Genomic DNA, 14,999 nt, shown 5'->3' on the forward strand with positions numbered 1-14,999 from the left:
CTTTTTCTTTCGCTCTCTCTCGATAACCTTTCATCTCCTCTCCAGGGATAAGCAAGGATGCCTGACCAAAGTGTTCAAACCTCTGTTATGTAGGGATAATGTTAAAACGAATGTAATCTGTTCTAGGAATTATGTGTTATGCTTTTTTGGTATTATATATAGTTTTGTCTGACACTGGTCGTGGTTGTCGGAGTGTATGAAGGTATGTCCGTTATATGGGGTGGCCAAATAAAGGGGGGGTGGACAGTTACAGGAAAACAACGTTAGTATAAATATGTATGATAAATAAGAATCAAATAATGTCTCACTTTTTGCTGGCCACTCCCACAGATTTTCTTAGACGAATAAAACGGGAAGTATGACTGACGTACGATTTATATAAGGGGTTGGGCTTTGATGATGGCATTTCTGACATTCAGCACTCAAGAGTCATCTAATAGCTGGTACTCCAATATGCGTACTGCAGGAAGGAATGTGATGAAAGAAAGCAGTTATGTGTGTGCACTCATCCCGCATGCGTCAGGGGCTCCTAAGGTTTTAGTTCCACATCCAGTCCCAATTACAGATGCACGATGCCTGGTACATCATGCACTATGTTGGATAAAGGAATCCTTCCAGGCACATAGCGCGCAGTTGAGGAGCATTGATTTAGACCCAGCGCTATGCAATGGTAGTATGAAATACAGCAAGTATCTACAAGCACCATATTTTTCCTTGGGAGGTCACTCGCATGTCAACGACAAATGGCAGGGCACCACACCGATGTGCCCGGCAGATGGACTGAACGAGTCCAGCAAAGAAACATTAGTCCAAGTAGAGATTATGTGTGCACAAATATGGTCCAAATACATCACAAGGCTGACATGGATTGCAACAATGGAGAAGCCAGTGCGAATACATAGAAACATGGACTATGAAATTGGTTTTAGCAATGAAGGAACAGTACCTGTTGGCACAAACACAAAGTGAAACCACACTCTTGTGATCCCCGATAGGACGAAAGGTACGGCAGCTGTGATGAACTACTACTGGGTTTGTGGCGACAAGCCTACTTGCACCTCCCATCATCCTGGAAGGGCAAGTGTTCAATGGCCACCCTGCACTCAGTACACTAGTAATCCCGGAAGAACACCTGAAGGGAAAAGAAATGCCTGTCAAGGTGCCAACAGCCACTCCAGCACCTAAAGAAGCAGAAAGAGACTTGCAGATCACACAAGAATTTCGTATGCTGCCAGTAAAAGAACAATTTCAACAGCTGAGAAGAAAAAAGAGATCAAACTATATCTCGAAGGACTCTTCCGCACTGCTCACAGGAATACCTAATGGGTATCTACTTTTTAGCTCAGCAGAGACTTTCTTTTCATCTTTTTTGACTCCTGGGGTACAAGCAGGTGCTAACGCCAAGTCGGTGCAAATAGTCTGATGGGAGCTAGTCCAGTTCGCCAATGATACAGAGAATGGGTTCACTGCCATCAAAGTAGAGCTCTGTGCGTCGAGACTCACGACAAAGCAAAACCGCTACATGCTGGATCTGTTAACAGCCATAGAAGGAGGAGTGTGTAAAAGGTTGGGAAGCAGCTGCTTCACTTCTGTACCCCGTGAGGATGCTGAGAATGGGTCACTATCACACATCATCGAGGCGGTGCAAAATCTAGGTGTTCAAATGAAGAAAGAAGGTGGAGTTCAGAACACAGATTGGCTATCGTTTGCCTTTGATTGGGTGCCGTCATGGCTGGGGGCAGCAGTAAAAATACTGGTGCCCGTTATCGTATTCTTTTTGGTCCTCTTCTGCACGTGCCAATTGGGTCTCTGATGTTGTGACAATGTAGTACCTAGTAGTGCAAAGATGATGGTATCAATTGAGGGTTCTAAAACACCTTGCCATACAATAAACAGCAAAACTGATATTTTGAGTTTGTTACTGTAAAAGTAACGAAAGGGGGGAATGTTGGGAAGGGACATATATTAGCAACATGTAGAACAGCATGCTCTGGCAAAAACCGCTGACAATGAAGAAAAGAAGGCTTTTGAGCATCCCTAGTATGGAAGAGGACGGATCGGGATGAAGCCATGGTACATATCCAGTGACACTACCATGGCAAGACATGACTATATAAACCCCTGGCACATTTTGGCAGGAAGGGAGGGAAGAGGGACAGTTGAAGACCGTTCAGGCAGCACAGTCCTTTGCTACCATCCTCATTTGTGTAAGATTAAACTCGTTATCCTTACAAGATCAGCTTTTTGCCTTCTTTAACTAGAGGGGTGTTTATTTATTCTGGTGTGAACATAATTAGGGACACTGTTGTGGCTTTGAGGAACCCTTTGGTGATATCTATTCCTTGTACCTGTGCAACCTGATTTGGTAGCTGCTTAAAAATCCTTTGAGTTGAGTAATATGTTGATTAATCTTATTTTTGTTGCATGAGTGTAGGTCACTACGGAGACAATGAGTCCCTCTACTCAGTACATAAGATACAAACAAACTGGGGTGTGCCTGCACTTCTTTGCGCCAAGGTAGGTTGTTTCTTAGGTTACAAGTGAATCCATATCTTTATAACGTTATCGTGTCTCACAATGAAAGTTCGTCCTCTTTTCCGGACATATGAAATGAGGTGTGAAGGATTCTCGTTATTAGAGTTTTTACCGCACCTTCTCTGTTTACACTTGTGTTGGACCCCTAAAAATGTGTTGTGTCCACTGGTATCTGTTAGTATTTGAAGATATGAAGACAAAGACATATATACGATACAGATCATTTTGTTGTTACACCATATGTAAGCAGAAACACGCGTCATCCAAGAAGGGCAGAAAAACTAAAAATAAAAAGGGAAATTCTGTGAACATTTATCGACTTGGAACTTTATTGATCAGAAGAACGGGTACAGTGTAACCTAAGAAACAACCTACCTTTTTGCAAAGAAGTGCAGGCACACCCCAGTTTGTTTATAATTAGGGAAACCCCTACACCAACTCCTACTGGATATAGGGTATAGTTTGAATAAAGTCACATTCCTGCCAAGTGTAATAGTAAAGCTACTAACATTTGTGTACAGTAAAAGGTAAGAATATTCCTTATTTTTTCAGTGTAAGCATTCTTTACGCCGGAAAGTATCAGTGTTGGAGTAATCAGCAGGGCCTCAGTGAGTATAGGTTCATCCAGGCTCCTTATAATCACAGTTCTCAATGGAAGCACTACGATAGTGGGAGGAGGCGGAGGATGGACACTGGCAGAATTCCTGCTCAGTTGAGGTACAATGCTCTATTTGAATGAATAATTGAGATATGCATAATTCTGAAAAATCTGAAATAACCCACAAACACAATGTCTTGCTTTTAAAGATAGATCATGCTGTACTCCAATCTTGCCAATCACTCACAGTTTCTCATATTTCCTGCTCTGGCTCATCATACATAATAGATCACACCAGTCTTAACTCCACTCGGAGTCTCAATGCCCTACATAATATCCACTGTACTCCTGTTTCCTCTCCCCACCTACCTCGCCTTGTCGTCTCAGTATCAACACAACTGTTTAGGCATTCCACCTGTATAAACCACATTGGCATTTTAGCGTAGGGCTCTTTTCCTTATGCCACATCACTGACGAGGCCAATCTTCCCCTTTTCAGATGTTGCAAACCCTCAGATCTTGCATTCATGCCCACTACTACATCTACGCCTTCCCATGGTAAACTTCTTGCTGGCTTTGTGCTCACCAGCCCCACCTCCCTTCTCAACTCCCCACTTTGATATTGTGACAGTCATGGAAGACTACTCCCCCATTGCGGTTTCCCCTAGTCCCCTTAGAAGTAACTGCTAAAGCCTCAGACTTTGTCCCAGCTTCCTCAATTCTGATCCCAATAGAACCCTTTTCCTTTTATGGCCTTCTTTATTAACCTCACGTTTGTTGATGGCCCAAAAGAAAACAAAAACCCCCAAATGTTAAACATGTTTTCTTATTCCATGATACAATACTCACAGCTAAGTGTTTTCTACTCTACCGTTTGGGGTACAACACCTTAGCATCTGATTTTGAAACTCGACTATGTTTTAAGAACTCTACACTCATTTCTGTTGCGTGTATTCCCTGTGATTATACATGTTTTCTGTAACAGCTGCTCATTACTACTGGGATAGTGCTTGGATGTCCTTCAGGGACTTGCCCATGCTAAATAAAAGCTGTCTACAAAATAAATATGGCCCTGATAGGCATAGTTTGGATTGAAGAACAGGACCAGGAGGTCTGAACATAAATCGAACATCCGACTTAAGGCAGAAAGATCTCCAGTTGTCCAACACAATATTAAGGAGTCACACTTGATTGCACAAGTCAAATTCATCATCCCTACCAAGAAGAGGTGGTAATCTTACTGAACAACTGCTCCAACGTGAATTATTTTGGATTGATCGATTAGATTCAATGACACTGAGAGGGATGAATGTTGACTGGGACATGAGTTGCCATTTATAACTCACAGTCAGTTTGCCCAGAAATCATGGTTCTTAGGTTTCAGCCCCCCTTCATGATCCAGTCATACACCATCCCCTTCCCCCAACCATCTCCACTGTAATTGCCTTTTCCATTTATATTTCATGTCAGACTGCCTTCTCTTGACTTTCTCATTTGTTTGATTGTGTGTTACTCACAATGCTCCAACGCGATGTGCAGCGTGTACACTGATGGCAAAACTGCACATAATGGTATGTGCCGTTACAAGATGGCGCTCTGGGAATACTCCATTTTCAGTGAGAGCATGAATAAGCCTCTCACAGGCATCGTGCTTGCCTTGACTACCAGCTTTGCATATTCTTTGAACGCTGTCCTGCCTGCGGTACACAGGTAAGCAGCTTTGCTGCGCCCACAATATATTATCTTCTCGATTACGCGTTAATGACATTGACACTCCGAACCCACTGGTTCCATGGACTCACAGTGATCGAACAAAAACATCATACCACGCGGTCCCGTCCATTGGGCGAAGTCTTCCCTCACAAGTCACTAGCCTTAACAGCAATTGACGGTGAGCACACTTTCTCCTGTCAGTGCATACCGTACTTTGTTAACACTGCACATAACTATTCATTATTATATCGGACCGTGTTTCGCTATTTTGTAGATGTTTTCTTCTGGCCCTGCCCGCATCCATTGATATGCCAGACAGTCTGCCATCTTATGTACCAGCAGTACCTACTATCTTCTGGGCTGACTCACTTGTGTTGGCGAGTACACTAACTATATGACCGTGGTGTGGGACCCAGCACTTTCCACAGAGCGACTGGTCCCACACGTGGTCATTTAAACCGTGGCTATACACTATCTTTTATATTTCCCCATTAGAATCACTACAGAGTTCTGTTCTCGGCCCCTCCACGCTTGGCTTAGATCCAACAGAACTTTTCCTTCAACTACTGGGCCATTCTTTGGAACACAGGTCAGTTATTTAACTAACCATTTATTAGCGCCTCACAACCATTCCGCTTAGGGGATAACAACCTAAAATATACATAAATCAATTATGTATTTCAGAAGCTCTACTATGTCCTGAACCTGATAAAGGGCCAAGCCCAAAACGCGTTGTATGCACAAAAGGACAACCCTGCACTCGCAGCCTCCTTGCAGTGTTTAAGCTCTTTACAGGAGGCCACACAGATTTCCATGTTAAAATTGTTTAAGCTATTGTGTTTATTCCTGACTTTGCTGTCAATTGTTAAAACTCAAATCACTCATCCATGATTGTTTATACCTCTATGTTGAAACGTGATGAGTTCATCTGAAATTTTTACCAGTGTACCTTTGTTAAATCGGTTTATAGTCATAATGTCGACAAAAAAATGTCGACAGACAAAAATGTCGAAAAAATAATGTCGAAAATAATAATGTCGACATTCTATACTTTTAATGTAAAAAGTCATAATGTCGAAAAAAAAATGTCGACATTTTTTTTTCGACAATATGACTATAAACCCTTAACACTATCAACACCTCACCCAACACCCTCCTGCAACCCCCCCACACCCCACACCACCACCCTCCCACCCCTCATATGCAACACATTCTAATTATTTATATATTTATTTATTTATTTTTTCAATAAATAAATAACCAACAAAAAGTATCATTTACTATGGGGGGGTCCCCCCCCCAACCCCCCCTCACCCAACACCCCCCTGCCACCCCACCACACCCCCTAACCACCCTCTCACCCCTCATACTCATCGCAATCTAATTATTTATTTATTTATTTATTTATTTTTTCAATAAATAAATAACCAAAAAGAGTCTAATTTACTATGGGGGGGGTCCCCCCCCCAACCCCCCCTCACCCAACACCCCCCTGACACCCCCCCACCCCCCCCCCCAACCACCCTCTCACCCTCATTCCCAACACATAGTAATTATATATTTATTTATTTATTTATTATTCAATAAATAAATAAACAAATAAATAAAAAGAATATCATTTACTATGGGGATGTCCCCCCCAACCCCTCTCACCCAATACCCCCTGCCACCCCCCACCCCTCATACTCAACACATACAACACAACAATAAATATATATTTATTTATTTATACAACATTTCGAAAAAATGTCGACATTAATGTAAAATGTCGACATTTTTGTATGTCGACATTATTGATTTTCGACATTAATTTGTCGACATTTTGACTGTCGACATTATTGATGTCGACATTATGACTGCACACCGTTAAATCATGCGTTTTTTTATTTAATACATTTTTTGATTACATTATTTGTTTGATTGTGCTTTCTGCACTGCATTTATTGTTCATTGAATATCGTGCTGATTTTTTATAAGACTACAGTGTGCCCTGTTGTCCCCCATGAGTGGGTGGACCTTCTATATCTCATTTTATCACCTGACTTGTAGCCAAGACTCACATAGGAGCGCCTACATTTTTGAGTAACGATTGTGTAAGATCATCACCATCATACATTTTTTGAACCCGATTGACAGAAACTCCCAGTGTGCACCTCTACTACCCTCTTCTTTCTGCGATTCTCCCCCCTTCTCCTTTTATGGCCTTCTTTATTAACCTCATGTTTGTTGATGACCCAAAAGAAAACAAAAACACCCAAATGTTAAACCTGTGTTCTTATTCCATGATGCAATCCTCACAGCTAAGTGTTTTCTACTCTACCGTTTGGGGTACACACTTTAATATCTGATTTTGAAACTCGACTATGTTTTAAGAAGCTAAGTTGGCAAGGGCGGGAAAGGCGAGGTTCAGCGCAAGGGCCTGTTAAATTTGGGTATGGTGAAAGATGCTGCAGGTGGATGTAGGGGGCGGGATTCGCCAAATCTCCCGCCAGGTAAGTAGAAAGAGTTGTGAGTTTTGCAAGCACACTGCGTAACGACACTGATTAAGACCAAAATGGTATAATGATTTTTAATGAAAGCTGAAGTAGCCTAACACGTGTTTCGGGCACTTGCCCTTCCACTGAGGCTGAAGTCAGGTTTGATTCAATTGAGAACCAGATTAATGTAAGTGATTAGCTATCGATTTCTCTCGGGCTCCGCTGTCACTTGCAGTTGCAACAACATATAAAGTAGCGTTTCCGCGTTACAGCAGCGTCTCCGCTCCAGTTGGAACTGCAGCGGAGACGCTGCTGTAACGCGGAAACGCTACTTTATATGTTGTTGCAACTACAAGTGACAGCGGAGCCCGAGAGAAATCGATAACTAATCACTTACCATAATCTGGTTCTCAATTGAATCAAACCTGACTTCAGCCTCAGTGGAAGGGCAAGTGCCCGAAACACGTGTTAGGCTACTTCAGCTTTCATTAAAAATCATTATACCATTTTGGTCTTAATCAGTGTCATTGCGCAGTGCGCTTGCAAAACTCACAACTCTTTCTATGTTTTAAGAACACTACACTAATTTTTGTTGTGTGTATTCCATGCGATTATAAATGTTTTCTCTAACAGCTGCTCATTACTACTGGGATAGTGCTTGGATGTCCTTCAGGGAATGGACCATGCAAAATAAAGCTGCCTACAAAATAAATATTGCCACCATAGGCATAGTTTGGATGGAAGAACAGGACTTGCCTTCACAAGTGCTTAGGTACCTCCAGAAGTTTTCCAGCTTTTTAGTATCCAGTGCTAAGGAAGGTCCTTCTGGGTTTATGTTCAATCCATCGATTTCAAATGCACTGAAATGCATTTCCATCGATGCAAAAGCATCGAATGCCTTTCCATTGAAATGCTATCGTTTACATGTAAAAGTGCATTTCCATCGAAACCAGTCCATCGAATTTCTAAATGGACAAGTTCAGATATATATGCACTTTTAAATGTAAAAAACAGCATTTCGAGGAATTCTTTTGGGATTACCCATCCAGTGCCAAGGACGAGATAGCTCGTCCTTGGCACTTAAGGGGTTAATGTAGGAGACAATGTTAGAAGGCTTTGAATGGTGAATCCCGAAATCACCAAAAAAGGCCTTGGCACTGGGGGTGGGGGGGACCCATGGCAGTTAAAAGGTTAAAATGTTACATGGAGCTGTCCAGTGCTGGAATCTTCAAAAGATTTTACCACTGGCCAGCTTCATGTAACGTTGCATTCTTATGTGGGGGGGGTGTCCTTCCAACCACCCCAACTCCCAAAACACCCACCCCACTAACCCTAACCCAACTCAAACCCTAAACCTAATTCTAACCCTTGCCCTACACGTTAACCTAACCCTAATTCTAACCCTTGCCCTAAGCCTTACCCTAATCCTAAATCTAACCCTAGCCCTACCCCTTACACTAACCCTAGCCCTAAATCTACCCCTTACCCTAACCCTTGCCCTATCTCATACCCTAACCCTAATTTTAAAATAAAAAAAATCCATCGAATTTCCATCGAATTATAATAAATGAAAAGGCATTTCGATGGAAATGCTTTTCGTTGGATAGAATTCGATGGAAAGATCTTAGATGCCTTGGATTTCGACGAAAAGACCAGATACCGTCCTTCTGGATTCCCTGAAAGGGCTGTCAAGTGCTATGGTATCTTGCAGTCTGATCTTGAGGTATTTTTGACAACACAGGTCAAATTATCAAATCAGTTTGACATCAGAGGTTGCAGGAGCGCGGTACTGGTTATATGCGCGAACACCACCTCCCACAAAATTGTCAATCACTGCAGATTGTCTGTTAAAAACAGTTTGTTTTGCTGTTTTGTACATAAGGTATGCAATATACCCATATGTCTCCTCCCGTTTTTCCTTGGCTCGAAACATTGTCCTTTTTTATTAATTCTCCCTTTATTTTGTTTTGCCTGCTCCCTGTGCCCCTTACGTAAGCACCCGCTGTACTGTCAATCCCTAGACACACCTTGCACCCCTGCGCTTCCTACCCATTCCACATCACTGCATTCATTAAATTGTGTCTCCTCACAGTACCCGCGAGGGGGAGAGGGGAGCTGGGCACACCCACTCTGCCACCCATCTGCCAACCTGGTCGCTTTAATGTCTGGGCCTCTTTCCCCCTACATTATCTGCCCAAAGTATATATCGCAGTTAAGTTCCTATTTTACCCCCTACATCAGGGAGGTGGTGGGGGGAGAGGAAGGGTCACCCCCCCGCAACCTCGTCTTCATAGTTTTATGCTCTTTCAGCATCCCAGACCACTGCCCAAATGTGTATATTCTCCATCAACTCATCATGAACCAGCAGGCACAACACGCGCTGCATCCTCCTCCCTCCCACCCTGGCCATTTCGCCTCATCAATCACTAAAAAAGGGACCCCAACGCGGACTGCATGTACGGGCGGCCTGTGCATAGAGATGACCTTTTCACAAGATTTTACTTTGCCTGTATTGAAGGGGTGTCAATATTTTACCTATGGTGTTTAGGAACGATGACCCTCAGCGAACGATCACTGAACCCGACACCCGTGATTCCAAGTATCATGAGTGTCCAATGGCATCATGGCGCAGCTGTCGGAGCCTCTTCAGGCAGTAAGCTACCAGCCCGCGAAGTCAAACGTTGTGGGGCTGGGATACAGACCACTCCGGTCGTTAAGAGGCACAGCTTCAGGTGGAAAATGTCAGGACTCTAGCGATGACACTTATGTAGGTGCACTTACCCATCAACCAGATCAGATCCTAGGGTTGAAAGATCATGCTCAAAAATCAAATCCTAAGAGAAAGAAGAGAGCTCCACAGACAAACCATACCATCATTGTGGCTGCACCCTCAAGCCTGCAGCTTTCTGCTTGTCCCTGCATACCATGCACACTCCCCACAGGGTCTGTCCTTTCACTAAAGCTACTTGAATGAGATCAAGTGCAGCAATGAAAGTGAATGCATTTAAAATCAACGACCACTAGTCTTCAGGCAGGAAATATGCATCATGCTAATTTTTAGGAAGCGTTTATGCTTTCTCCCTTTGAGAGCATGCTTATCTGTTGAATTTGCGATGCTTACCTGGTATTTCCTGTGGACAAGATGGCAGTAGAGCTCTTCAGTTCCTCGTACAGATCTGCGCCATTGGATGGAAAAGCTGAGAAGTGTGCCAGCAACACCCGCCTCATTGCCACCATGGTCTAAAGACAGAAACAGGTTTTATTAGGTAGGACACAATAGCAAGGGCTTAATACAACACCACATCAATGTATTGGCCCCACACCAACCAGGAAATTATTATGGTACATTTAGCTAGATGTACAGGTTCTTCACCATAAGCACATGTTGAATTGTGCTTAAAACACGTTTTTAGGTGGAATGAAAGCATAGCACTCTCCCATCCATAAGGGACATGTATAGTTCCCTTGCCTTTTCTATTAATTCGAAGCTTCATTTGAGATGTTTGATTCCATTACAACGCATTGGTATTAAACTTTGTAATCAGCAGCACAGTGAGCAGGTCTAGAAAATGTAAGCCTGAAGTGTGTTGGAATGAGTGGTTGTTGGATGTTGTTCTTTTTATAGTAATCCTGCACACTAGATGTTGGAAAAGTGGATGACCAGTATTATCATTACTACCATTTCCCCTTGCAATGGAGTAAACATCAGAGGAAGACTTTTGTATCATAGTCAATTTGTATATGCAAATCAACAAAAACCTGCACGTCCAATCGCTAGAGTAGTACGTAGAGTAACCTGGTATTGGTATTCAGAGATATGGGTTTTGATTGATCATTTAAAAGCCACAAGCCGTCTGCATTACAGTTTCCAACCATTAAAACATTCTTTGATTTGGCAGTATAAATGGCATAAGCATGTTCGTTTCTCACCTTATAAGACAGGCAACATTTGCGGGCCACTTCCTCCAAGTCAGATGACACCAGGTCCACGACTAAATATGAGGAAAGAAGTATAAGCCATAAAATCATGATATTAAATGATTGGGTTTAAGCAACTAGGATCTAGTTGATGCGCTCAGCCATACAGTTACATAGCACTTTAATAATCGTAGACAAAAACATTCAAGAATGGAAAAGGGTCAGGGGCTCACCCATAACCCTCCTCATTTGAGTGGCTGATGGCCTAAAGCTTTTAAATAATAATATATGAACATCTCTATTGCGAGGAAATAAAGACAGCGGTATCAGACTACCAGGAAAATAAGTACTCATGCCAAAGATCTTTCTCCGATTGGTCTTTATTTTATATCCTTCAATGACAACTCTTTTTACTTCTGACCATTGTGTCTTGTTTGCTTGTTTAGACATTTCCAGAGTTTCACTCAAGATTTGGAATTTACCTAGCATTAGCCTCTTAATTCTGACTATCTGGTTTCTCCCCTGGATTAAAATAACCAGTGAGGGGGGAGGAAGAACGGAAGTCTAATCAGGGAGTCGGCAGGTGATAGTCGTCTCCCTGTCACAAAGGCCCTCTCCTAGGCCCCCAGGGACTCTCCGGTCTGGTTTCTTTTGTCTTGATCCACGGAAACGGCAAGTCTGCTTCCCTGCTCGCCTCGCCAGACGCCTTGAGCCTGCCTCCTTCAACGCAGAGGTATCCATCTATTTTATCGTTGTTATTGGGCATTTGTGTGTGGCTCTGGCACAAATGATGCATAGCAGAAAAAACGTTTTCATTCCACCTGCGTCTGAAATCCAACTGGTTGGATGCACTTTTGTGCCTCATTGGGCCTTTTTCATTTCGTGCAGACAATCTGCCCAGCTGGGACCTGATGCATTTGGCCTCCTCGTGGCCTTCTTAAGAAGGTCGCTGCTTTTCACCACATTATCTAGGCACCAGAAGGCTCACAGTGACCTGCCTTCTACCACCAGATTGGCTGGGTCAGCATTCTTGTTGCCAATCAGGGAAATCGGCAGGCGATGACCGGCCCGCTTCCCCAGGCCCTCTCCTAAGGCCCCGGTCTGGCCCTGTCCCGAGCTGGAGGGAGCTTCCCTCTCTGCAGCCACTCTGGAATGCTCTAAAATGACTCACACAGACTTGGTCCCCAGCACACTATGACCACGATCAGAATCTTGTCTGCAATTTGCCCTGGTGAGCAATATGGATTGCATTGGTTCACCCTCCTTCCTTGCACACAATGACTGCTCAATTTGTTACCCACTCCTATTCCTACCTGACTAATCTTTAACCTCCCATCTCTGCACAATCTGTCCTATGCATCTTGATGTGCCTCATACGGATTGCTTCTCTACTGCCTTCCTAATGCCCTGCTTCTAAATGAAAAAGGAAAAATAACGTAAAGCTATTTTCCATTCTTTGGTGTGCTTCTAACTGTGCCTCCACCATTTTCTACTGCTTTTTAGCACTTTCGGGCATAATTCGAATTTAGGTGTGCTTTCCAATTTCTATTGATCTGTAAATCTGCGAATTTCCAGGGTGCTCATTGTCATTGTCTGCCTGGCCACCGGGTGAGATTCTACTGTTGCATAGTGCTTCTGAACCTCTCTACCCCCCCACCCCAATCCTCTGATTTCCCATCCCCATCTGTCTCTGCCCCCATGGTGCTCTCCGTCTCCACAATCTTGTCTAACTGCTTCAATCAGCTATACTGCCTCTCTCACGAAGTCTGGGGAAAAGAAACTCAAAAAGGCAGCCCTGGTCTGCCCATTGCATCAATGCTTCCTCCAGACAGATTATCACTGACATTCTCTTTGCTGTTCCTTCCTCTGACTTATGGACTCCCCATATGGTCTCTGCCCTCTTCCCTTTCTCCTCCTCACCCATTACTGGCGGCACCAGTTGGGAAATGCGCTTCGCTCACTTTGCATCTTCCAAATGCAAAATGAATGCGGGCTTTGGCGCTTTATAAACAGATAAATAAAATCAATAAATATGGTACTATAAAGGCCCAGGGCACTCAGCCCAACCTGATCCATCATAACAGGCGTCTCGTATCTCGCTTCAACTTCCCCTCCTCTCCTGCCACCCCACCATCCCTCATATCTCTTCCCCCTCCTCGAGTGGTGGCCCCCCACCCCTGTGCCCCCCTTGCAAATATTTCAAAGGGGGCAAACAGATTCACTTAGCTACCATCAATTCTCGCTCTGCTATCAAACACTCCTCTGACATCTGCCACCTCCTCAAAGACCGCAGCGTTTTCCAACACAACCGCGTTGTGTTTCTGCCTGAATCTGCTTTCCCATTTGGGGCTCTAGGGCTCCGGGGAGCCCGAGAGCCCCAAATGGGAAAGCAGATTCAGGCAGAAACAACGCAGCATTGCGGAAAACAACCGTGTTGTTTCTGCCTGAATCTGCTTTCCCATTTGGGGCTCTCGGGCTCCCCACGGGGAGCCAGAGTGTCCCAAATGGGAAATCAGCTGTAGGCAGAAACACTACGCGGCATGTAAACACAACCGCGTTGTGTTTCTGCCTGCTGTGGCTTTCACTTTGGGTCCAGCAACGGAGACCCAAAGTGATAGCCAAAGCAGGCAGAAGGAGCCTGAGAAACTCGGAAAGAAAAACCGCAGCGTTTTCCAACACAATAACGTTGTATTTATGTTTGCGGTCGCTTCAAAAGAGACCGCAAACAGAAATACAACGTTTTTAAAGCTGCGGTTTTATTTCTAAGTTTTCCGGACTCCTCCAGCCAGGAAAACTTAGAAAAAAAACCCCAGCTAGTGCTTATTTTTTTAAAAAAATAAATAGCACTTACCGAGATTCAGCTGCAGCTTTCCTGCTCTGGTCTCCGGTCCCAGTCCTCCGCGTACAGCACTAATGAAGGGAAAGCCACCCAGCGGTAGCTTTCGTTTACTACAGCTGGCTGGCTTTTCCTTCATTAGTACCGCAAAAGCAAAAGCCAGCATAGGAGGGCATCCATTTCCCAAAATGGATGCGCCCATGTGCTTGCTTTTGCGAATTTTGAGCTTGAATAGCTCAAAATTTTACATAGGAAGTTTAAAAAAAGAGAATGCTAGTATTTTTTTTTTATGTTGCCGATCTATTTTTTTAAATAACATTTTTTACTAGACCATGCCTTTAACTGTCAAGCTTTGATTAACCATAAAATCAGTGTAAACATTAAGAAGTATCTAAAGTAAATTTGGAGTCCATGCTATTAGTACACACGCATCAGTGTCAGCCAGAATGGGTACAGGCAGCCCAGCAACCTTTGGTACATCTGCGTCACTTGAAGATAAAAGATCATACAGCCCATTGGTAAAAAGATAAAACAAAACAGAAGCAAACACACATTCCTGACGCACTCCACAGCGAACACTAAAAGGCTATGTGGTTTTGCTAGCAGGAGTAAAAAGTAATAACCGCTGAGCTCTTGAGTGTAAGAAAACGAAAACCTTCAAAATGACTTGTGAAATGCCCATCATAAGTAAGGCATCCCAAAGTTTAGTGCGATCCATTGAATGGAAGATGGTTGCCGAATCCATTAAGGCCACATACAAATGTTTGATAAACAAAGATTTTACAGCCAGCAGGTATAGATTGAGTGACTGATTTTGGGTGCCCATGCCTTTCACAAAGAGCCCGAATATTCTTGCGGGAAATCCAGTTGATATGTTTTTACAAAAGGGCTTTCCCCAAAGATCCCATCTGGATTTTTTGTGT

At 43.5% G+C, this 14,999-nt stretch overlaps 1 protein-coding gene across 1 annotated transcript in view; it reads right to left on the reverse strand.

The window, feature by feature from the left end:
• RAD51D (RAD51 paralog D) overlaps positions 1-14,999 on the reverse strand; it is a 384,690-nt gene that overhangs the window by 282,950 nt on the left and 86,741 nt on the right. Inside the window, exons 3-4 of the mRNA XM_069614897.1 lie at positions 11,253-11,314; positions 10,444-10,562 (exon numbers count right to left, since the gene is read on the reverse strand). Of these exons, the coding sequence (XP_069470998.1) occupies positions 10,444-10,562; positions 11,253-11,314 (181 nt within the window). The remainder of the gene's footprint in view (positions 1-10,443; positions 10,563-11,252; positions 11,315-14,999) is intronic.

The sequence above is a fragment of the Ambystoma mexicanum genome, chromosome 9 (genome assembly GCF_040938575.1).
Source record: "Ambystoma mexicanum isolate Mex_15411 chromosome 9, UKY_AmexF1_1, whole genome shotgun sequence".
NCBI classification, from domain to species: domain Eukaryota; kingdom Metazoa; phylum Chordata; class Amphibia; order Caudata; family Ambystomatidae; genus Ambystoma; species Ambystoma mexicanum.